Source organism: Peromyscus leucopus, chromosome 1, assembly GCF_004664715.2.
Source record: "Peromyscus leucopus breed LL Stock chromosome 1, UCI_PerLeu_2.1, whole genome shotgun sequence".
Classification (NCBI taxonomy): Eukaryota; Metazoa; Chordata; class Mammalia; order Rodentia; family Cricetidae; genus Peromyscus; species Peromyscus leucopus.
In genome coordinates this window covers 182,374,786-182,399,445 of record NC_051063.1, presented here as the reverse complement: position 1 = coordinate 182,399,445, position 24,660 = coordinate 182,374,786, and the positions used below count along the sequence as shown (strand labels likewise).

The 24,660-nt window shown below is 40.3% G+C and overlaps 1 protein-coding gene and 1 pseudogene across 1 annotated transcript; one reads left to right on the top strand and one right to left on the bottom strand.

The window, feature by feature from the left end:
- Positions 1–14,404: 14,404 nt before the first annotated feature.
- LOC114684494 (vomeronasal type-1 receptor 1) lies at positions 14,405–15,337 on the top strand. Its single transcript, XM_028859087.1, has one exon. The coding sequence runs from the start codon at positions 14,405–14,407 to the stop codon at positions 15,335–15,337; it is 933 nt and encodes a 310-aa protein (XP_028714920.1).
- A 7,995-nt stretch (positions 15,338–23,332) lies between these two features.
- LOC114684493 lies at positions 23,333–24,660 on the bottom strand (annotated as a pseudogene).

Sequence of the window (24,660 nt, the reverse complement as noted above, 5' to 3'; positions counted from 1 at the left end):
GTGGTCCCTTGGAGGGCAGAGCGGGCATCAGAGTCACTGGAACTGGGGTTGTGGATGCTGGGAATGGAACCAAGTTTCTCTGAAAGAACAGTAAGTGCTGCTAGCCAATGAGCCATTTCTCTGGCCTTACCACCCATGTTTTGTTTGTTTGTTTGCTTGTTTAGATATAGTCTTACTGTGTAGGCCTGGCTAGCCTGGGACTCTTTTTGTAGACCAGGGTACCCTAGAACACACAAGGTCTACCATCTTCTGTGTTCTGAGTGCTGGTGTTAAAGGCATGTGCCACTGTCAGGTCCCAAAGAAACAGGGAAAGAAGGCTGCCTCTGGTGCCTGTTAGCATACCAGAGCACATGCTGGCTTCCAGGCACTCTCAGCATTGTAAATACCTGCTTCAGAGGCCAGGCTGGCATCCTGGCTGCTCTCAGCTCTTCTCACCCTGTGCCCTATCTTGAACTTCTCTAGCTCATGCTCTACTCCTGATTCCTATATAACTCTGCCATTCAGCCATATGCTCTCTTCATTTTTGGCTCTCTTGGTCCTCTTGGACCTCTCTCTTGTCCCCCTCTCTCCTCACTTCTTCTCTTGATCTCCCATTCTCTTCTCTCATGGCCCAGACTAATCTACTGGTCAGGTTTAGTCTACTACCTTCTCTCTCTGCACCGGACTTTCCCTCAAGCTTCTGGCTGTACTTTCCCTCATATCTACAATACAACCCTTCCCCTCAGCTGGGCGGTGGTGGCGCACGCCTTTAATCCCAGCACTCGGGAGGCTAAGGCAGGTGATCTTTGTGAGTTCGAGGCGAGCCTGGTCTACAGAGTGAGTTCCAGGACAGACTCCAACGCTACACAGAGAAACCCTGTCTTGAAAAACCAAAAATCAAACCAAACCAAAACAAAAAAAACCCTTTCCCTCAACCATACTTTGGAGTGGTCATGTTCTCACTTCATACAGCCACACCTGGTACTCATGTTTTTCTGCTTATTTTCTTTCATTGTTTGCTTTTTTTTTCTTCCTTTTTGGATCTGTGAGTTCAAGGCAAGCCTGGTGTACATAGTGAATTCCAATGCTACATAGTATGAACCTGTCTTCCGCTCCCCACAAAAAAAAAGAAAAGAAAAAGAAAAGAAAAAAAAAGAGAAAAGCTTGTTTTCTCTTGTTGTTTTGAAAGTTGATGTTTCTGAGAAAAATATCAAAGTCTGTGGGTTTTGTTTTTCCTTTTTTATTTTCTGATAGGGTCTCACTGTTGATCTCAGGATGTCCTCAAACTCTTTCTTCTCCTTCCCCGGTCTCCTGAGAACTTAGATTGCCTGGGTGCCAACATACCCAGTTTTTCCCTTTGATCTCTTGGGGCTTTAGGAATTTAGTCAACTTGAAAAGGCATTTTTCTCTGAAGAAGTGAGAATTCTCTAACCATGAAGGTTATAGCCACATTCATTCCTAATATAAAGAATATAATTATGCCTATGAACAGAGACATGTGACACAGGATTTTGTAATGTCTGCACAGACTTCTGCCCATTCATGCCTTCCCAGACTGAAGGGCAGGACCTCCTGCAGAGGCCTGTGATGTGAGACAGTGGTGGCCTTGGATTTGTGCCTGGTATGCACTGGACTTGATCCACAGTTGAGTGGTTTCCAGGGACAGCAAGTAGATTCTGAAATAACAAATGAAAATGAGACATGTGTGGGTAAAGCCTAGCAACAAGCAGGCCTCATGATGCGTGAAAGAAAGAAAGAAGAAAGAAAGAAAGAAAGAAAGAAAGAAAGAAAGAAAGAAAGAAAGAAAGAAGGAAGGAAGAAAGAAAGAAAGAAAGAAAGAAAGAAAGAAGGAAAGAAAGAAAGAAAGAAGAGGGAAAAAAGAAAGAGAACAAAAGAAAGGAAGGAAGAAAAAAAAAGAAAACATAGAACAGAAACTAAACATATACTAAGGTGTGTAAGTCCATCACTGACCTTTTTACCAGACATTAAGAACCTCCTATTTACGGGAAATGCATCACACAAATCACAAGTAGCTGAAGCTTTCCTATGACAGTCAGAGAGATGGAGATTTGAAGAGGAATTTGTTTGACTTCATCGCCAGAGTACATCTGCAAAATATTACACTTGAATATTTCCATTATATTGCCAAAGCCTGCATAAGATTGATGGCAGGTGTATCAGTCAGTGATATAACAGGCATGTGCATAGACAGACAGACAAACATCCAAGTACAAGCAGTTGTAAGACTCCTGATGGGGCCTGAGACTCCAACTCGTCCTCTGTAAGAGCAAAATGTGCTCTTTGTTGCTGAGTCATCTTTCCAATTCTGACACTTTTTGTTTTAAACGGTCTAACATAAAGGTGAGGTCAAAATGTGAGGGTAGCTAAGGTGTGGCTCAGTTGGTAGAGGGCTTGTGCAGCATGCACATGGTCCTGGATTTAGATCACAGCAGCATATAATCCAGAGGTGATGGACCATACATTCAGGAGACGGAGGCAGATTCGTCAGAATTTCAAAATAATCCTGATGTACAAAGTGGGAGGCCAGCCTCATCCACAGAAACCTGTCTCAAAAAAGTTAAATATGGCGGGGTCCATGTGTGGTTGTGCAAGCGATTAATCTCAGCACTTGGGAGACAGGCAAGTAGATCTCTATGAGTTATTAACCTGGCTTACATAGTGAATTCCAGGCTGGTTAGCACTGCAGTGAGACCCTGTCTCAAAAAGAAAAACCCTGGGAGGCAGAGGCAGGTGGATCTCTGTGAATTCGAGGCCAGCCTGGTCTCCAAAGCGAGTTCCAGGAAAGGCACAAAGCTACACAACAAAACAAAACACCTAAAGGAAAACAAGTATTAGAACCTTCAAGAACTATGGGACATGATCAAGAGGCCAAACCTATGAATCCAGAGAACAGAGGAAGACACGAACTAAGGTCTAAGGGAGGGTGGAGAGATTGCTCAACAGTTAAAGAGGACGTGCTTTTCTTGCAGAGGTTTGGTTTCCAGTACCCACCACACTGTGGCTAACCACCATCCAACTCCAACAGGCATGCACATGGGGCACATACACAAAGGCAGGCAAAAAAATTCATGCACCTAAAATAAATAAACCCCCAACAAATTAACTAAAAGAAAAATCTAAAGCAATAGAAAGGTCATTTAGTGAAATGGTAGCACATAATTTCACAAATCCAAGGAAAGAAATGGACACTCAGGCACAGAAGGTGTTAAGAACCTTAAGTGACAAGAGAAAAATCTCACTGTGATATGTCATCCTCTAAATGTAAAAATTAGGAAGTGGAAAATCAGTGTTACTAGGCAGTGATGGCACACGCCTTTAATCCCAGCACTTGGGAGGCAGAGGCAGGTGGATCTCTGAGTTTGAGGCCAGCTTGGTCTGCAGAGCGAGTTCCAGGAAAGCCAGGACTGCTTCGCAGAGAAACTCTGTCTTGTAAAACTCAAAGCAAACAAACAAATGAACAAACAAATCAGTGTTAAAAGCCACTGGTGGAAAATGCCAATTCACCAAACCAGGGAGCAGCTCAGAACTTTATCACAGCTCTCATAAAAACCATAAAAATTCAGGAAAGCATGAGATGATCTGTTTCTGGCATTGAATGAACATAACTGCTAACCAAGACTACAAGTTGAGCAGTTTCACCTTTTGAACTTCACAGGGAACGAAAGACATTTCAACATAGACACAAACTAAGGCAACTCATGACCATCAATCCAGCACATAGAAGATACTTAACCCTACACACACTTAATTTTTAAATTTTATTTACCAAGTTTGTGTGTGTGTGTGCACACGCGTGCGCGCGCGCGTGTGCGCGCACACACACACTTGACACATGCAAACCATAGTGTGTATGGGGTTGTCAGAGGAGAACTCTTATGAGTCAGCTCCTTCTACCTTTTGGGTCTTGAGAATTGAACTCAGCTTGACAGGCTTGGCAGCAAGTACCTTTCCCTGCTGAGCCATCTCAACTGCCCACAACTTTTGATATTTTAAGATCTCATCTAATGAAGTTCAGGCTGAGGATGGTCTTGAACACATAATCCTCCTTCCTTCAAATCTCAAATTCTGGGGTTATAGCCATGCATCAATATGCTCTGCTTAAAGAAAAGCATTAAAAGATTTTTTTTTTTTTTTTTTTTTTTTTTTGAGACAGGGTTTCTCTGTGTAGCCTTGGCTGTTCTAGAACTTGCTCTGTAGACCAGGCTGGCCTTAAACTCAGAGATCTACCTGCCTCTGCCTCCCCAGTGTTGGGATTAAAGGCGTGTGCCACCACTGTCCAACAAGAAAGGCATTCTTAGTCGTGAGTGTACAAGAAAGGGATAAAGATATAAATAAAGGAGAACCGGGAACGAGTCAGTCATGTCCAACTCACAAACCCAGCAAATTCCAAAAAGAAATAGAGGAGAAAAAAAAGGAACAAACAACCCAACCAAACAAACAAATCAACAAATTACCAGAATCAACAAATAGTCCCTGGTAAATAACCTATCTCTTAATAGTCTGAGTTCTCTAGTTATAAGACAAAGACCAACTGTGTGTGTGTTAAAAGCAAGATCTTACTATTTTTATCTATAATAAATAAATCATTGGCAAAGAGATTGATAATATAAGATGTAAAATAACATACAAAGTACATGGAAGGCAAAAGACTGACCATGAGCAGCTAAACTTACATCTGTTAACTTTCACCTTACCTAAGATTGGAGTAGATAAAACATGCTACAACCTATTAATATGAGGAGCAATTTGCTAAGAATTTGGAGTAATAAATGTATATGTACTGATTAAGGTATATGATTTTCTAAAATAAACATTGCTAGACATGAACAGATAATACAGAAACATTCATAGTGGGTGACATCAATACCGCATTGTTATCAAAAGAGCTGTCACATAGATTTAAAAAAATTAAAAAACAAAAGTGAAGAGTTAAATTGCAAGAGAACTTCAGATTATTGCAAATGGGCTCGAGAGACAGCTATGTGGTTAAGAGTCTTCCAGAGGACCTGGGTTCATTTCCCAACACCCAGGTAGCAACTACCAATTGTCTAGAATTCAAATTTCAAATTCCTAGGGAATCCTATGCCCTCTTTTGGCCTCTGTTGGTACTACATGCGGTGGTGCACAGACTGACATGTATGCAAAACACCCATATACATTAAAAAACAAAACATAACAAAAAAAAAAACAAAAAAAAAAAACCCAAACCCAAAGAATTTTGCAAGCAGTAACTATTGAAGACATATTCTCATTAGTCCATGGAGTGCTTTACAAAATAGATCACATTGTAAACTATAAGCGATGTCTTAATAAATACAAAAGGATCAAAATTATTTCTTCTGTCTACTCATATCTCAGTGAAATAAAACTAAACATCAATAGTAAGAGAAAATCTAGAAACTATGCAAAGAAATGGCAATTGGACACTGCTCTTGAGTGGCCAGTGGATCAATGAAGAATCAGGAGAAAAATTTAAAAATTCTTAAAATCAAATGCAAATGAAAATACTACTTACTAAATGATGACTTGGGCTCAATATTTATCCCCTGCACTTGGGAGACAGAGGCAGGCAGATCTCTGAGAATTTAGGGCCAGCCTGCAGATCTATACAAAATTCTAGGACAGCTAGGGGCACACAGAGAAACCCTGCTTAAAAAAAAAAATGGAATACTAAGACACTTGGGATATAATAAACACAGTTCTAAAGGAAGGCTGATAGCTCTGTTACCTTTCTCACTGATATGACAGAATATTTAATATATACAACACAGGAACTTGAGATTCGTATTGTCTGGTCTATGTTTCAGGGCAGGGAGTCCATGATGGTGAAGAAGGTACTGCAGCTGGACCAAGTCCACACACCCAGATGCACATACACACACAGATTAATCTGGGGGTGGTGGTACATGCCTTTAATTCCAGCAAAAGCAGGTGGATCTCTGAGCTTGTGGCCAGCCTGGTCTATATCATGAGTTCAAAGCCAGCCAGGGCTACACAGAGAGAGCCTGTCTCAAAAACAAAACAAATGACACAAAAACACAACTCCACAGTAAAAATGTCCCAGCAGAAAACTCCTAGATATGATAAGCACTTCATCAAAGTATGAGATCAGAGACCTAGATTGGTCTGGGAGACCAGGAATTACTGCTATTCACAGATAGGTAAGGCCACTGATGCTGTTTCTCTCCCAGCAGCCTACACTGTGCCTCCTGCTACTCTTTTTTAATCTACCTACCTACCAACCTTATCTGTCTATGTATGTATGTATGTATGTATGTATGTATGTATGTATGTATCTATCTATCTATCTATCTATCTATCTATCTATCTATCTATCTATCTTTTATGAGTGTTGATTGGTGTTTTATCTGCATGAGGGTGTCAGATCCCCTGGAACTGGACTTACAGATAGTTGTAAGCTGCCATTTGAGTTCTGGGAATTGAACCTGGGTTCTCTGGAATAGCAGCCAGTGTTCTTAACCACTGAGCAATCTCTCCAGGCCCTCACCTTCTGCTACTCTTAAAGCCAGATGGTAGAGGGGGTGTGATATACTCCAGAGGTCCTGGGTTCAATTTCCAGCACCCACATGGTGGTTCACAACCATCTGTAATGAGATCTGGTGCCCTCCCCTGGTGTGCAGACACACATGCATAGAAAACACCCATATACATAAATAAATAATATGAAAAATATAGTCTGTAGGTAATCTTGGAATCAAAAGTGTGTGGCGTTTTCATCATTAGAGTCTTATTCTCTAGCTTTGATAGTCAACCAAGAAGGATGTCAGAAACGTAATTTTGGATGCCTCTGGGGCTTCCCTGGTAAACAACTCATGAGGAGGTATCTCCCACTCAGTATTGAGGCTTTTGTTTAATTGCCTGCTGCTTCAAGTAGGCAAGATATTCATGACTGCAAAATACTGGCATGGCTTGGAGGTAAGCAATCACTCTTTGATGGTATTTAGGCCCATTCCCAAGGAGGGAAGCCATGCCTGGCACTGTTAACCCAGTCAAAACCCATGGTTGGGGAGGTCACAGGTCCCAGACCAGAACTTAAGACTGTTGTTCAGCTAATAGACAGAGCATAGAACTGGCTACTAAATACTGTCTATATTCATAGACAAATTCATATTCTCAGCATTAGTCAGAGAAGCCCTTCTATGGAGTGGATTTAAGTAGATGAAGAGGCTCTTGTTTGTTTAAGGAGCTGATGATAAGCTACAGGTGAATACTCAGCCCTGGACAAGGCATTTATCTTAGTCCCTGGAAGGCTAAAGGACACTGAGGAAGAGGAGACAGAATGGAAGAGCTAGAAGACTGGAAGGCTGTGAAATGTCATCTTCTGGGCAAGACAGAATGATCCCAGTAACAGAGCCAGAGCATCTCCTGTTGTCTGCCCAGGGTTCGCACAAGAATGGAACCATCGATAGGGATGAGCTGGGGAGTTTTTCAGGGTACCTACTTTCCCCTGGAGAACCATAGGCTGTGGGTAGATTTTGAGAGAAGGGGAGTTATTGGTTGTCTACCAGGTGTTGAGCCCAAGAAGCTCCAGTGAATAACTTCAAGTAGATGGTCAACACATGGCCCTGGCTTAACCCAGTGGGTAACAAAACAAATTAAAAGCTGGGCAGTGGCACATGCCCTTAATCCCAGCACTTGGGAGGCAGAGGCAGGTGGATCTTTGAGTTCAAGGCCAGCTTGTTCTGCAAAGCTAGTTCCAGGACAGCCAAGGTCACAAAGTAAATAAATAAATTAACAAAACAAAACAAAACAAAAACCCAAAATCTATGAGGGGCTGGAGAGATGGCCTAGACCAGTTTTTAAAATTAGCACAAATTTAAGACATGACTCTGAAAAATATGATTGAAACTGGAAGCTTTATGTTAAAGTGGCACCTGAATCCACGAGGAGAAGGCATAATAAAGTCACAATACATGGCAACCATACTATTGAGTACAGTGGATGTGAGGAATTGGTAATCTGATACCTTCTGGGAGTCAATGTGAAACACATAGAATAGGATCTGAAACCTGCTCAACGTATGCTAAACATTGGCTTTGCACTAAATACACGGCACTAGGAGCTTCATGGAGCTGGCTCCAGCATCACAAGTCAAATATAAGAACATAACAGGCCGGGCGGTGGTGGCGCACGCCTTTATTCCCAGCCATCGGAAGGCAGAGCCAGGCGGATCTCTGTGAGTTCGAGGCCAGCCTGGGCTACCAAGTGAGTTCCAGGAAAGGCACAAAACTACACAGAGAAACAAAAAACCAAAACCAACCAGACAAAACAAAAAACCATAACAGAAACCTTTGAAAATGATCATAAAGCATATACTTACAGTTAAGAGCACTTGGAAGATCTTGCTCTCCTCATTACATAGGGGGTCCCAGCCACATCTCAGCTGCCCATGCATGTTGCACTGAGTTCTCTTTCTGTAGAAATACTCTGCTTAAAATGAGTTTTTTTCAGCCATGGCTCCAGTCCAGCAACCTAGACATAGAGACATCTGATGAGTGCACGTAGACCATGGAGAGACAGACAGCAGACAATAAGGAGAATAATGAGAACGAAAGTGCTGGCAGCACACAGGGGCTATTAAAGGTGGGAAGGGCCAACTCCAGTGCTGAGATTGTCAAGATCATTGGTCCAGGGATGACATGGGTACCAACAATACAAGCATGGCGTGCAACACAAGGAGGGCTCTCAGGGACTCAAACACACTCCTCAGTGAAAACTTTCTGTAGAGATCAGCTGCTGGAGACACAGAACACAGTATACAGTGGTATATCTAGGCCCACAAACCTTGCTGACTTAAAAACCTACATTCAACTGGGCATGGTGGTGCATGCCTTTAGTCCCAACAGGTGAGAGTCAGAGGAAGGCGGATCTCTGAGTTTGCTGAGTTTGAGGACAGCCTGGTCTACAGAGTGAGTTCCAGGACAGGCAGGGCTACACAGAGAAACAACCCCCCCCAAACAAACAAACAAACAAACAAACAAACAAAACCTACATCCAGCCTTCCATGATGGCATACTTTGAAGGCAGAAGTGGGCAGATTTCTGTGAGTTGGAGGTCAGCCTGGCCAATATGGAGATGCCTAGGATGACTGTCAGAGCTACAGAGTGAGACTCAGTCCCAGAAATATACAAAAACAGAGCAAACTTCATGCTAAGATGAATGAGGGAACTGATACACAGCTAATAACACAATGCAGGTAAGCCACTGCCCACAGCGCTCTATGGGTCTAGGCCAAACACATATGGATAACTCTAGCAGAGACAAAAAAAAAATTGGAGAGAACAAATAGGCAACAGAGAAGACAGACATCTGTCAAGAGCCTTTGTCTTGGTACCAAAACATTGTATTCAATAGATAATCTTCATTTCAACCTATCCCACAATTCACACATCACCCAGTTCCACCATTCAACTACCAGTCCGCAATGCGTGAGCCATGATTCTCAGTTCAGGCATGAAGGAGTTGTCCCACAATCCTACTTGAGTAATTTCATAGGTTCCATGTAATACAAAACCAAATGGAAAGAGAGGCCCATACTAGTTGCTTCCACTGAAAAGATAAGTAGTCATGGATTCTCTACCAGGGTGGGAATCTTTTACCCAAAAAGCTTGAGAGTACGAAGTTCTCTAGCATCACAATGTAGTTCAGAAATTGCCTCTTGGAATGAAACTGTCCATTCTTCTCTCAAGAAGTAAACAGCCATATCCTCAAAAGCCATATAACCCTGCAGTAACAGGAAGTGTTGAGTTTGTAAAATGCCCTTTCCCCTGGGATTCTGGCCATTCCCAAGATAGCCACTACAATTTAGCTCCCTACCTCAGAGGGTACCAGGTCCTGGGACCACTGACACCCAGTCTCTCCTTAAGGTCCTTTGGATCCCTGTTTTCAGCACTCAGCAACAGAGGTCACATAGATAGATGGAGTCCATCCAAGCTTGACATTTGACAAAGAACATTCTCTCAATTAGAAAAATCACATGGGGTCCTCTAGATCATGCTTTCCAAATATGACTGTGTTGGGTTACAGCTATGTATTCTGGCTGTGGAGGCCATGTACTCTCTCTCTCTCTCTCTCTCTCTCTCTTCTCTCTCTCTCTCTCTCTCGTGCATTGCATTGTATTGCATCTCTAGTTCTTTTTTTTTGTTTTTTGTTTTTTGTTTTTTTGTTTTTCGAGACAGGGTTTCTCTGTGTAGCTTTGCGCCTTTCCTGGAACACACGTGGTAGCCCAGGCTGGCCTCGAACTCACAGAGATCCGCCTGGCTCTGCCTCCCGAGTGCTGGGATTAAAGGCGTGCGCCACCACAGCCCGGCTGCATCTCTAGTTCTATTTCCACCTCAGTATACAAGGTCCAGCTGCTCAGGTTACTGTTCAAATCCTAACCCTTGCTTTCCAGAACTTCCAGACATAGTAGATAGCTAAGGCTCATAATGCTCATAAGCATTCCCAATCAATCTCACTTACAGGCATTCCCCAATGTTAATCATTGGAACCTTAATACCTTCAAATCTTATACCAGTGCCATCAGTGAAAATCTTTCCATATCATCCCTGCTGTGGACTCAGGGACCTTACTTATATCCCATGATCACCTTCTATGGAAATCCAACAAGGAGTTGGGGCACACTAAGAATGAAAAAGTTTGGCTCCTGAAGCACCCTTCACTTACCTCTTCATGGTTGGTGGATGTCTTTGCATTAACGTGAACCTCTGGAAAAGAGTGTAACAAGCAATGATGCTGGCATCCCAAAGGACCACCCAAACTCTCGTATCTGCAAGTCAGGGTTATCGAACTCACACTGATGTTGGCCCTTACCTAAGTTAGGGTTTTCATTGCTGTGATAAAACACCATGAATGACCAAAAGCAACTTGAGAAAAGGGTTTATTTCAGATTACAGTTGTAGTCCAGTAAGAAATGATGCCAGGGCAGGAAGTAAAGGCAGAAGGAACTGAAGCAGAAGCCATGGGGGAATGCTGTTGACTGGTTTCTTCCTCATGGCTTGCTCAGCCTGCTTTCTTCTTCTTTTCTTTTCATTTTATGTGTATGGGGGTTTTATGAATGTATGCCTGTGCACAGCATATGGGCTTGGTGCCCAAGGAGGCTGAGTAAAATCCACTCTGTCTTGTAAGAAAGCTGCATCAGGAAGGCTACTGCCATTTCCTCAAACACGTGTTGGAAAAGGATGCCTTCACATCAAGTGAGAAGCTGCCTTTGGGATCTGATTAGGGTCTTTCTCTTACTCATTAGATTTCAGGCTCTTTTTCCCACTCCATTGGGATTCTAACTGTTTATCTCCAAGTCAGTTCTCCCCAGTAAGTTTCTGCCACTCTTGATGGATATTGTATTAAGAACTTTTAATAGTGTTCAGTGCTTTGTGCAACCCCAAGTGGTTTTTGAGATCATTTTCTCTCCCCTTGCAGACACTGTCACAGTGCTTACAGGTGACATGATAATTACTCATCAGAAGGGACCTGAGATCACTGATTCTAAACCTTTATCTGAGGCTGTGTGCCTCTTTCCACACACTCCACACAGGCTTTCCTCAGTCCCGAGTGCAAACCGAAATCTGGTAAGTAGCTCCTCACACCAGGGGAATGACATATATTTAGGAGCTGTTCGTCTCAGGAAAGCTAATTTGGGTATTATTAAACTTTGTTCTCTGAAACTAGAAACAAAAGCCATTAACTTCTGAGACACAGCTAGTTGGATAGGTAGTAAGTAGGAGAGAAAGACACTCAACAGGTATACCGTGTAAACTCTTATGGATGTGTTTTGGGGCTGCCTACATTGCCATAATGAATACTATTGCTAATGATATGATAGAATGCTCCCTCTTAAATTGTTTATCTAGGCTAAAAGTAGAGGTTCAATTTTAATCTGTACAGCTTCTCCATATAGAACTCTTTCATTATCACATAACAAGAACTCTGATTTGGACTCTGTATAGTAATGCTTTCTCTCAATTTAAAATGAAAATAATTCTTTTTTTTTTTTTTTTGAGACCGGGTCTCTCTCTTTATGTAGCTCTGACTGTGCTGCAACTCTCTCTGTAGACCAAGCTGGTCTCAAACTCACAGAGATCCTCCTGCCTCTGTCTCCTGAGTGCTGAGATTTCCATGTTTTTCACTTAGGATATTTGACATGTTTTACATTGTATTTGTTTTTTGTTTTGTTTTTTGAGTAGGTACCTGTCCTGAATCTTGTTCTGTAGACCAAGCTGGCCTCGAACTCACAGAGATCCACCTGGCTCTGCCTCCCGAGTGCTGGATTAAAGGCATGCGCCACCACCGCTCAGCTTATCTTTTACATTGTATATTTAGTGTTATTTGGTTCTAATTGTGTGGGCAAAACTTACCTCTGTTTTATTAAAATAATGGTCCTAATACCATATACTGAATAAATAATATCCAAATAAACTTAAGAATTATAATAATAAACATATCCCTATATATATGCATGTGATTTGCTATAGATATTTCTATAACTTCTCTATTTTTTCTGTTAATATAAATAACTCTACTTATGTCTTAATTTTATTCTTGTAATTTTCATGTATTGTTTGTTTTATAATTATTTGAGAAATTTTAGAAATGCTACTATTTAAATGATAATTATGTTAAATTCATATTTATATTGAAAATATATGTTTGTCTATAGTTTGTCTTTGTTAGTCTCTATTTTTGATGTCCATTTGTTAATAGTTTAGAATCTTGCTTTTATTTCCATCAAGATAGCTTTATGTTGGTGTTACTTTGTCAGATTTCAGTAATCTTTTCAAATTAATCAGTAATGGTAGATTTGGCAAAAATAAGATCACAAGAAAAATACTAAGATGCCTTTGCAGAAATTTTTGCTTTGCATATATTCCTTAGCCCTTTGATTGAAATGTTTATTATTTATAAATATATCCATATATTTATATGGATGGAATACAACCAGTTGTAATAAATACTACAGACACACAGACATATCCCAGGAAAACATTAGCTAGTTTTCTGAATACTAATGTTTATAAGAGTATAATATAATAGCAGATGAGAGATGCTCATGTTGATGCTATCTCCTGATATTATTCAAATTCTCCTTCAGATAAAGATATATATATATATATATATATAGATAGATAGATAGATAGATAGACAGATAGATAGATAGAGGGAGAGAGCGAGAGCAGCACACACACAGAGCTTGATTGATTGATTGATTGATTATACAAGAATACCAGTGCATATCTGTAGTTTTACTGTCCTCCTTGAATTAATTATTTATCTTTTTCTGAATAGGTTTTCAGGCCAAAACATGACCTTATTTTGTTTTATTTTACTTTTGGCCTTATAGCTTTAAAATTTTCAATTTAATTTTAACATGATTTAAGTAATCTATAATGCTTAAACCTGCATCAAGCCAAAGCTGTGATATAAGGAAATTTCCTGCATTTTCACCATGGTCCTTCTAAATAGTCAAGTTTCTGATGCTAAGTGCATATTCTTCTATTTTCCTAAAAATTAACATATTTTGATTCTGTGGAAAATGGATTTTCACTTAAAATATAGATTGGAGAAAACTCCACAAAGTATATTCTTCAATAGTGTAGTGTGTGCATTAATGAAAACTAACAAACAACTCAAACATGGAAATTGTTGGAGCATTGAAAAGTATCATGAGTGAAGTCTATTAAGAAGTAGACAAAATCTGCTAAGTTTAGTAAATTATCTTAACACATGGTGAAAGTTAAAGACCATCTAAGACTATAACAAATATGGTATTTTGAAAGTCTGAAGCTGCTGGAGTTGGAGATCTTACAGCTTGTGTGGTAATCTAAAAGAAGAGGTGGCCTGGACACCAAACAGTAATGGGTTTAGCCCACAGTGACCTGGAGCAGTGGACTGATGTTTCAGTTGTATGCATCTTTATATTCCAGCATGACTCATTTCAGGAGAAGGCACCTCTGTGCATCCATCCAGCCTTTCTTGCAAGCTAAACTCCCATAAATCCATAAGTAATCAAAGTTCTTCATTGGCTAAGATATTTCTGAATTCCACAGTCCTGTTGGAAAAACTTTGGAATATCACTGACTGGATCAATACCCAGAGGTCTTTCCTCATCTCCACTGCTGTATTGGTCTGCTGGATAGTTGTGCATTCATCTATTTATCCAATATTGGTATTTAGATGCTGTGATATTTCCAGTGCTGTTCTTCTGTTGATTGCTTTTGCATAAGTAAGCATAGAATACTATTAACACTTACCTAAAATGAGGATATATAATCTGGGATAAACAGAGTGAAAGTTTCTTTATTGTGATATAAAATATTTATTTTTGTTCTTTCCCCCACCAAGTCCTCTGACTACAGTTGAAATCAACAACCCTCTCAATGTCATTGCAATGGGTGCTGGAAAATTGGAGACGGGAATTATCTTCCTCCTTCAGACTGGAGTTGGGATCCTTGGAAATTCCTCCCTCCTTTGCTTTTACAACATCTCTTTCTTCATTGGACATAAATTGAGATCCACAGATCTAATTCTGAACCAATTAGCATTTGCCAACTCCTTGGTCCTTTTCTTCAAAGGGATACCTCAAACAATAGTGGCCTTTGGATGGAAAGATTTCCTGGATGATGTCGGATGTAAACTAGCCATTTACTGGTGCAGAGTGGGCATGGCTGTTTCCTTGAACACCATCTGCCTCCTGAATGGATTCCAGCTCATTAAGCTCAACCCTGGTATTTGGAGTTGGATGGAAGTCAAGATTAGATCTCTAAAGTTCATTGTCTTCTGCTGCTTTTTGTGCTGGATCTTACATATTGTATTAAATTCATTCATTCCTGTTCTAGTGAGTAGCCCACGGGGTAGGCAGAATCTCAGTTTAGAAAGTAATTATAGGTATTGTTTCTGGGAAATGCCAGATCACTATAACCCATTGTATACAGTCCTCCTATATTATTCCCCTGACTTTTTGGGTCTGGCTTTCATAATGTGGGCCAGCATCTCCATGGTCATTTTACTACACAGACACAAGAAGCAAGTACAATATATTCACAACCAAGCCCTCTCCAAGTCTAGACAAAACCATGAAGCCAGAGCCACACGCACCATCCTGATTTTGGTGACCTCCTTCTTTGCCTTTTATTCAATCTATAATGCTTTGACCATCTGGACAACCTTAACTGTAAAAACCAGTTACTGGATGATGAACAGCTCTGTGTTTTTGAGTACATGTTTCCCAGCATTAAGCCCCTTTGTGATCATCATCAGTGACACCAGAATCTCTAGGTTATGCTTTGGCTGTTGCCTGAAGACCAAGTGTCTTTCTGATTAGTTCAAGTGTTCTGGCTCTCTTTACTTTCTTTTGTGAAGTCACTTCAATCATTGCTAACATTTAGTTAGCTATTACATAGTAGAATTTGGTGAAGTCAACCAGGGCAAATAGGACCAGTAATGTCTCTGCCCACATGGATCTTCTCATAAAGCTATACATTTACATTATTAACTTACATCTAAAGTAATTAATTATCATCTGCTGGGTAGTCGTAGTGGAGCAAATCAGGGAAATTTTAAATATTGTCGTGGAAGGAAAATTATAAGTTTGGGTAATTAGGAGACATCTATTATTTTGGATTTGATGAAGATACATACAAGTTATATATTGTTTACATATAATTGTGTTAACCTCTTTCTGGCTGTGGGAAAAGCACCTGAAAGATACCATGTTTAGGAAGACATGTGAAGCTTCCAGATTTTGTTGTGCTTAGGTGTTTAGAGTGCATAAGAAAGAATTCTGGAAAGAATCTTTGAGTCTATAAAGGAAGGTGTTGAAAAGTGCTGGGTTAAGCAATTAGGACAAATGAAAAAAAAAGTCTGACTATTTAATGGAATTGCAAGGACAGTGAATGGGTTCAAATTGTGGGTGACATGAGCAGTTGTTTTTGTTTTAAATGCCTTACAGAATATTTACTTTAAAAATATACTCATTTTCATTCCCGATTTTTAATTTTTTATTATGAGTATATATGTGTCTGTATGTGGATATATGCAAGTGAGTGCAGTGTCTGTAGAGTCCAGAAGAGGGCCTCAGATCCCCTAGAGTTGGAGACATGAGAGGTTGTAAGCTACCCTGTGCTGGTGCTGGGAGTCAAGTTTGTGTCCTGTGAACATAAATAGCTTTCAACTGCTGAACCATCTCTCTTATCCTTTTATGGTTTGTTTTGTAAATTGATTTCAATTAGTCTTAATTTGTAGCATCTAGTATAAAGTTTTAAATGCTTACAAATTTTTTGGCTATTTTCATCTGGATAACAAATTTCAAAAGAGAAAAGATGGATATTGAAAGACTGAGTTCTTTCCTTTTAGTACACTGATTTGATGTTCATACTCTTCCTTAATCTTGATATTTGAAAATTTCAAATACCTTACACATATTCTTTTGTAAATTAGTTCTTGGAGAATTTCATGCAATGTGTTTGCATCATATTCACTTTTACCCCAACTCCTCCCAGATACCACACCTTAAAAAAAATCCATCAAGTTCCCTTTTTGCTACTTGTATATTCTTGGATATGTGGCCTTCCATTGACTTGATTGACTAACTAGGCGCTATGCTCTAAAGAAAAAAAAAGTTACTCTCCATATCCCAGAAGCTATCATTCTTTGGTTGCTCCTTAGCTAGGGGTGAGATTTTGTATCCACCTTCCCTGTCCTTGTTGGGATTTGGTCTGGCTTGAGCTTGCACAGGGCTTGTGAATGATGCCACAACTGTTATAAGTTCATTTTATGCAGCTTCCCTGCTGTGTCCAGAAGACACTTTCCTTATTGCCATTCACCTTTCTGCCCCCTCCTCCACAGTGACCCCTTGTGAGGAGGGACTCTGGTATAGATGTTCCACTGAGGAATAAACATTCTGCAGTCTTTTGTTCTCTGCATCTTGGATGAGCTGTGGGTCTCCGTAATTCACATCTCCTGCGTACAGAAGCATCTCATGAGGGTTGAGAGATATATTAATCTATGGGTGTAACAATGGAAGTTAGTTTAATGTTATGCCCATTTAGCAGAATAATAGCACAAGGTTTTTCTCTAGGGCCTAGGACTTGTGTTGCCATAGGCTCTTGACCTCACAATTATGACAGGCATGGGTTTCACCTTGTGGAGTGGAACTTAAATCTGATCAAAGTAGTTGATTACTTCCATGATGTTCATGCCACTATTGCACCAGTGGGCACACCTTTACAGGCCAATCTTTATCGTAGCTTATAGGGTTTTCAACAGGGTAATTAATGACTACTTTGGTCCTCTGGTAGTATTTATAACCCTTTCTAGCACTGAAATCTAGCCAGTAGGGATGAAGCATCCAGGTGAGTACTACCTTGATTTCTTCATGTTCTATGAGTCAAGTGTCTTCAGCAATCGAGTCTTACTGTCAAGTTTCAGGTTCTAGAGGATAACCAAGAACATTGACAATGGTCTGTAATGTTTGGGGTTTATGAGACCTCACTGGCCAACACTTCCAAAATAAGTAATCTGTTTATGTTACTGGGATTTTTAATTGTTTGACTATGGTGTCTAGTAGGGGCATTGTGTGTGTGTGTGTGTGTGTGTGTGTGTGTGTGTGTGTATTAGGATGCTTCTACTGTATATTAATTTATTCATCTGTATAATTGCAAATATATTCTTTGTCTTAAAATATCAGTAGTGTTTATTAATAGAATTTTAAGCCTTTTGGTGTGGTTTAATTCCAACTATGTTGGTTTTACTTGCATTTTTTTTTTTTTTTTGGAGGGGTTTTTTGAGACAGGGTTTCTCTGTGTAGCTTTGTACCTTTCCTGGCTCTCACTCTGTAGACCAGGCTGGCCTCGAACTCACAAAGATCCACCTGCCTCTGCCTCCCAAGTGCTGGGATTAAAGGCATGCATCACCACCGCCCGGCTCAGGTTTTCCTTTTTTACAAATACTTTCTCACACTTCATAAACATTTCCTACATTTATTTTTAAACCAACAACATTTGTTCTAGTTCTTCTTTCATGTTGTCTTCATTTTCAGTAATATTAAATCAGCAGCCAGGTGAGTACTCTGCACTTTACTTGTTTTGACTGAGAGAAGATCTCTGTGTAGTCCTAGAAGGCATGAAATCAGTATCTCCCCATTTATCCTCTTCAGTGCTGGGAGTACACGAATGTACCACCACACTTAGCTTTCATTTTGTGACCACACTTGGTGTACAGGGTGTGTGTGTGTGTGTGTGTGTGTGTGTGTGTGTGTGTGTGTGTGTTCTGAATGCACAAGTTTGTCAGCTGTGCACACTTACGAGGAGGACATCGGATGCCCTGTTTGATCACTCTCTGCCTTATGCCCTTGAGATGGAATCTCTCTGTCACTGAACTTGGAGCCAAGATAGCAGCTGGCAAGCCTTAGCAAATCTATCTCCACCCACTCACAGTCCTAGGGTTAGAGATGTACACAACTACTCTTGTATCATTTAAATTGGTGTTGGGGATTTGAACCCATTTCCGCATACTGGCACAGCAAGTGTTCTTACCCACTGAGCTATCTTCCAAGTCCCTTAATTGCAAAAGCACTAAAATGTCTTAGATATTATTTTGATGGGATATTGACTTAGGACTTTCTTATAATTTTGACTACAAGTTTCTTGCAGATTATATTGATATTCTAGTATTAGTCCCACCTCTCTTCACCACTTGGCTTGCAGCAGTATCTTTTTTTCTATCTGAAAGTCTACCTCAAGGATTCCATAACACCCACAGTACCACAAGTGTGTCTCCTTTGCATGTGTATATACAGTCATCAAAAAGCCTAGGGAAATCACAGTGGGTTTGACATGGGATACATGCTTACACCCAAGTATCAGTGGAGAGGCTATTATAGGTTGCACACTGGGACTTTGGGATAAGAAGGAGCCGGATAATGTCCTTCCAGTATCTCATTCTCAGCTTACCTTGGGACCTATTGTTCAAGGGGGCTGATCTTGCTCTGCTACCTCATCAATCTATTATATCATTTTTAAGATTCATTTTTATTTCTCTGTCTACCTTCTTTCTCTCACTCTGTGTGTATATGCCTGTTCTAACACATCACATGTGTTCCTGTGCCCACAGAGACCAGAAGACAGAGTTGAATTCCCGAGGAGCTGGAGTTATGTGTGGTGGTGACCCACTTGACATGAGTGCTGGGTACCAAACTTTGGTCTCTGCAAGAACAGCAAATGAGCCGGGTGATGGTGGCGCACGCCTTTAATCCCTGGCTCGGGAGGCAGAGTCAGGCGGATCTCGTGAGTTCAAGGCCAGTCTGGGCTACCAAGTGAGTTCCAGGAAAGGCACAAAGCTACACAGAGAAACCCTGTCTCGAAAAACAAAAAAAAAAAAAAAAAAAAAAAAAAAAAAAAAAAAGAACAGCAAATGCTCTTAACCATTGAAACTTCTAGCCCTCTCTATTGTGTCTTATCTTTCAGGATGAACATAAAATGTTGAATGTTTTGCAACAACATATATCATTGCATATGTGTGTGTGTGTGTGTGTGTGTGTGTGTGTGTGTGTGTGTGTTTAGGTAAATATTTTATAAGAACATCATTGTGTGATGAAGATGTAGTCAGAATTTGCTCCAGAAAGTTCAGCAGTAAAAAAACAAAAAACAAAAACAAAAACAAAAAAAAAAAAGAAAAAAGAAAAAGAAAAAGAAAAAGAAAAAAAACCTGTGATAAGGGTCCTGAGAGATGGCTCAGTGTTTAAGGGCACTTCCTGTTCTTTCAGAAGATGCAGGTTTGGTTTCCAGCACTTACATGGTAGCTTACAGATGTCTATAACTCTAGTTCCAAGGAATTTGACATCTTCTTCTGGTCTCTGTGTGTACCAGGCACATATGCCATGCAAATATATATATGCTGGCAAAACACTCATAACACATGAAAAAACCCAGCTAATCTATGATAATTAGAATATGGAATATTTTAGAAAAAGTGTCAATGAATCTCTTGACTTGGAAGTTTATTTAGCCCTGAGCCATTCCATAATAGCTCCTAAGACTTGGGAAATAAGCTGATAATTTATTTCCATCCATTTCTCTTATATTTTTTAATTCACAGAAGGGTTTCTCTGTTGTAGTCCTGGCTGTCCTGGAACTCACTCTGTAGACCAGGCTGGCCTCAAACTCACAGAGATCCATCTGCCTCTACCTCCAGAGTGTTGGCATTAAAGTAGTGTGCTACCACCACGCAGCTATCCCTTCTATTATGTTTTATGATGCACCTTGACTGATAATATTTAGTAAATAATTTTGGCAATAGTGTTAAGTACATGGTTAGACATACCATTTGTAAACACATAGCAATAGAAACAAAACACAAAGGCGTGCCCATCAAGATGGGTTAAGGTGTCTGCTGCCAAACTTAACATCTTGAGTTCCATCCCTGAGACTCACATGATGAGAGAGATCCAACTTTCACAGCTGTCATCTGAACCCTGCACATGCATCTATATGGATACACACACATACACAAACACACACACACACACACACACACACACACACACACACACCATAACTGTAATAAAAATGATAAGACAACCATTTCCAGGTAGAAGCCAATAAAAGATGGTTCTGAATCAAATGCACACAACTGTTAGTGAGGGCAGAGATGTAGCCGAGTTGGTAGAGTACTTCCATAAAATGAAGGATTCCTGGGTTCAGTCCCCAGAAGCACATAAAACTGGGCATGGTGATTTACATCTGCAATCCCAGCACTTGGGAAGTGGAGGCCGGAGCATCAGAAGCTCAAGATCTATTAAATACCCAGGGTTTAGTTACGTCAAAAAAAAAAAAAAAAAAAAAAAAAAATCTACTTACACTATGCTCTTATGTCTGTTAACTTTATTCCTCTAAGACAAAATTTTATCAATACAGCTATAGGTCTGTCAGGCATTCAAGGCAGGAATAACTCTAGACATACCAAGCTCTTTATCTGTCTATTTTATTTCTCTGGGATAAAATCCTGTCTACATAGCTTCAGTTCTCTCCAGTTCCCTAGCTCATAGTCCTGCTAATGACTAAACTCCTATGCTTCCAGCCTCATCTTCATCCTCCATTTCCTCATTTTCCTTTTCCACTACTCTCTACTCCTGGAACTCAGAAAACTCTACCTAAGATCTGCTTACCCTCTATGGAACCTCTGTCTTCCTCTCTTCTCTCTCCCCATGACTTTCTGTCCCTTTCTACAGAAAATGCTCATTCTTTCCCTGGGCATGTGGTTCTCTGCCTCCTCAGGAATGTTGTTCCATCTAACACCTTGATATGTAAAAACCTCTTTTGTTCTCAGTCAATGCTCTGGAGAGTCACTAGGTCTCAAGGCAAGGAGATGGTCTGAGCTTCATTTGCACAAGAAGCAAAGCTATGTATCTACAGCCAGCTTATCTCCTAAGCTCAGCGGGGTAGTTAGTAACCTAGAGGTTCAGCAGGTCTGAAAATATTTGGGGATGCAAGAATCTCATAGTAGAAGACAGCTGAAATATTAAAGGCTAGATAGCACCAAATATTCATAATAAATGGCTTGGCTCTTGACAGACCCTTGGCTAGTCAAAGTATAGCTTTAATACACAGCTGAATCGCTATGATATTTTCTTGCAGCCCACAAGAAAGATCTCCCTTCACTATGCTGTGCAGAATTGAGGCTTCTCTGAGATACATGAAATTTCATATAAGAACAAAAACCCCAATGGAAATGATTGCTTTCTTCGTACTTCTATTGAGTTTCCATTGGAGTTCAATTTGGCCACACTATGACAGAGAAGACTAAAATTCTCTCTGTAAAAGAAGATAAGAACCAAAATCTTCTTGAGACTGGAAGGCAATGGTTTTGAAAGCTGCTATGAAAAGGTCAAGTATGTGTGAACACAAAGGGAATGGAATGGAAGCACCCCATACAGATGTATTGCCAGTGTCAAGGATGATGTCATCATGCAGCCACTGGCTTATCTTCCCAGCTCTTTCTCCTTTCTTCCAATGTTAGCTTTTTTCATTCTTTTAGGTCTATCATATTTGATTGTATCAGTGATTTCTTAAAATGTCTCTTTGGAATCACAAGTGGTCTTTTTTATATTAAGAAAAAAAATTTAAAATATTTATTTATTTATTATGTATACAATGTTCTGCCTGCATATATGTCTGCAGGCCAGAAGAGGGCACCAGATCTCATTACAGATGGTTGGGAGCCACCATGGTGGTTGCTGGGAATTGAACGTAGGACCTCTAGAAGAGCAGTTAGTGCTCTTAACCGCTGAGCCATCTCTCCAACCCCCAATAAATTTTTTAAATTCATTTTACATACCATTCACAGATCACCCCTTCTTCCCTCCTCTCACCCCTCCAGGTACCCCTCCCCTAACCCATCCTCATTCCCTCCCACAAGAAGGTAAGACCTCCCATGAGGAGTCAGCAGAGCCTAGTACATCAGTAGAGGCAGGTCCAAGCCCCTCCCCCTGCCTCAAGGCTGTGCCAGGTGTCCCACTACAGGTAGTGGGCTCCAAAAAGTCTGTTCATGCATCAGGGATGGATCCTGATACCACTGCCAGGGTGCCCCTTAAGCAGATCAAGCTACACAACTGTCTGCTTATGCAGAGGTCCTAGTCTAGACCTATGGAGGTTCCACAGGTGTTGGTCTAAATTTCATGAGTTCCCATTAGTTTGGTCTGGCTGTCTCTGTAGGTTTCTCCATCATGATTTTGATGCCTCTTGCTTATATAATTCTTTTTCTCTCTCTTTGGTTAGACTCTTGGAGCTTGGCCTGTTGTTTGGCTGTGGATCTCTTCATCTGCTTCCATCAGTTACTGGAGAAAGTTTCTATGATCACAGTTAGGGTATTCACCAATCTGATTACTGGGGTAAATTAGTTCAGGCACCTTCTCCACTGTTGCTAGTAGTCTAAGACAAGTGGTCTTTTCAGTAGCCTCCAATAAAGATAAAGTGAATGCTAACATTGCCCAGTTCACCTTCCCCAGCTCCCCACCTAAGGGATGGGCATTGATGAACTCTCAAGGTCCTTCCAGTTTCTCTTTGTTTATAAGCTCTAAGGTCCTTAGTATCTAATTTGTTGAGTTAATCCTTTTTTGCTATCATCTTTCTGTGGAATCTCTGGTTGAAGCTTGTCAAATATGGATAGTCATTGTTGGTCTCACTTCCACAATTTGGTTCCTGCAGATAAAGTCCCAACAGCATGTTTTAAAATTTTTATTCATTAAGTATAACACAATTAAAATGGAAGTAGGTATGAAAAAGTTTAATTTTTGCTCGGTAATGTCCAATTAAATATCCCGGAAAGTATACAGAACTAGATCTTGCAATTTTTACTGAATTAAAAATGGGTGATGCGGAGGGAAGAGCAGGTGTAATAAAAATGCATGTATTTGTATAATTAGAAAAGTTTAGTATATTTTGATGTTTCACATTGCACTACTTAAAAGAAAGTTAAATGTCAGACATGTTTCCTAATTCTGTTGCTTAGTTAGCACTGCCATTTCAAATGGTTAGAGAGATTGATCTACCAGGTCATCATCAGTCCATTCCTCCCCTTCTTGTTTGGGTTTCTGTGATACATAGTCATGACCTTCATAGACTTTCCTCTTCTTCATAACCACATTAAGGGCAAGGTCAGCAGAATGACATCACTCCAGTTTCTGTTTCAGAACAGCAACTTTTTCAGACCTGGGTGGCTCATACTTTTTTACTAGGTTTCTCATGCAATTCCTTATATCCAGTAACTGTGACAGGCAAGTTCTGTTTTCTCTCAGCATTAGACTCTCTGATAACTTTCCATAGTAATTGCAGCTCTAGAGGCACTTGATAAAATAGCAGTCAGGGCAATTTGTGAAGGTGTGTATAAAAGATAAGCATCTGCCAACGCAATTCTTCTAAGAAAATCATCAGCTGTTTTCCTCAAAACCTCTGGATTCTCTAACATGGGGTATCAAATGGTCGATAAGGATTGTGGACAATAAGGTAAAAATTAAGCTGCTGTATAAGTAGTAATTCATATTCCAAAATCTGTTCCAGTGCTTTCTCCTGTCCAAGGGGACTCTCTTGAAGATTGCCAACAAACTGGGGACTAGACATGTTGAATTAATCTACTTTGCAGGCCAGAAATGCACAAGTGAGCATTTTTATCTGGGGGTGATATTCTATTACTGAATTATTAAGATAAAAACGCTTAAAATACACACAAGCTGTAACCACAACAGAGAGTGGCAATGCTGCCTTAAATACCAAACAGAATTCCAATAATCTTTTCTCATAGTATTTGCAAAGTGTCATTTCTTCATAAGGCTCAACAAACACTGGATCGTTTGGAAGAACCTTACTGTTAGCTACCCCTTTGTACTTGACTTTGCGATTGGTGTTAGCCCACAGGCGCACCAGTTGCTCCTCGCCCACAAAGGTCCAGTGCTGCTTCTGGCTGTTGCTGTGGTACATGGTGTAGCCCTGGCAGGTGGAAAGGCCTAAGACAGCAACAGGACATGTAGTGGAATTTCTTAGCAGTCTTACTAAGTAAAAAACACGGAGGCAAATATAGGGGTAAAAGCCTTAGAGATCAGGGAATTAGGAATAGCCATCAGCTAAACTTACCTTACCTCATCACAGCTTCCAA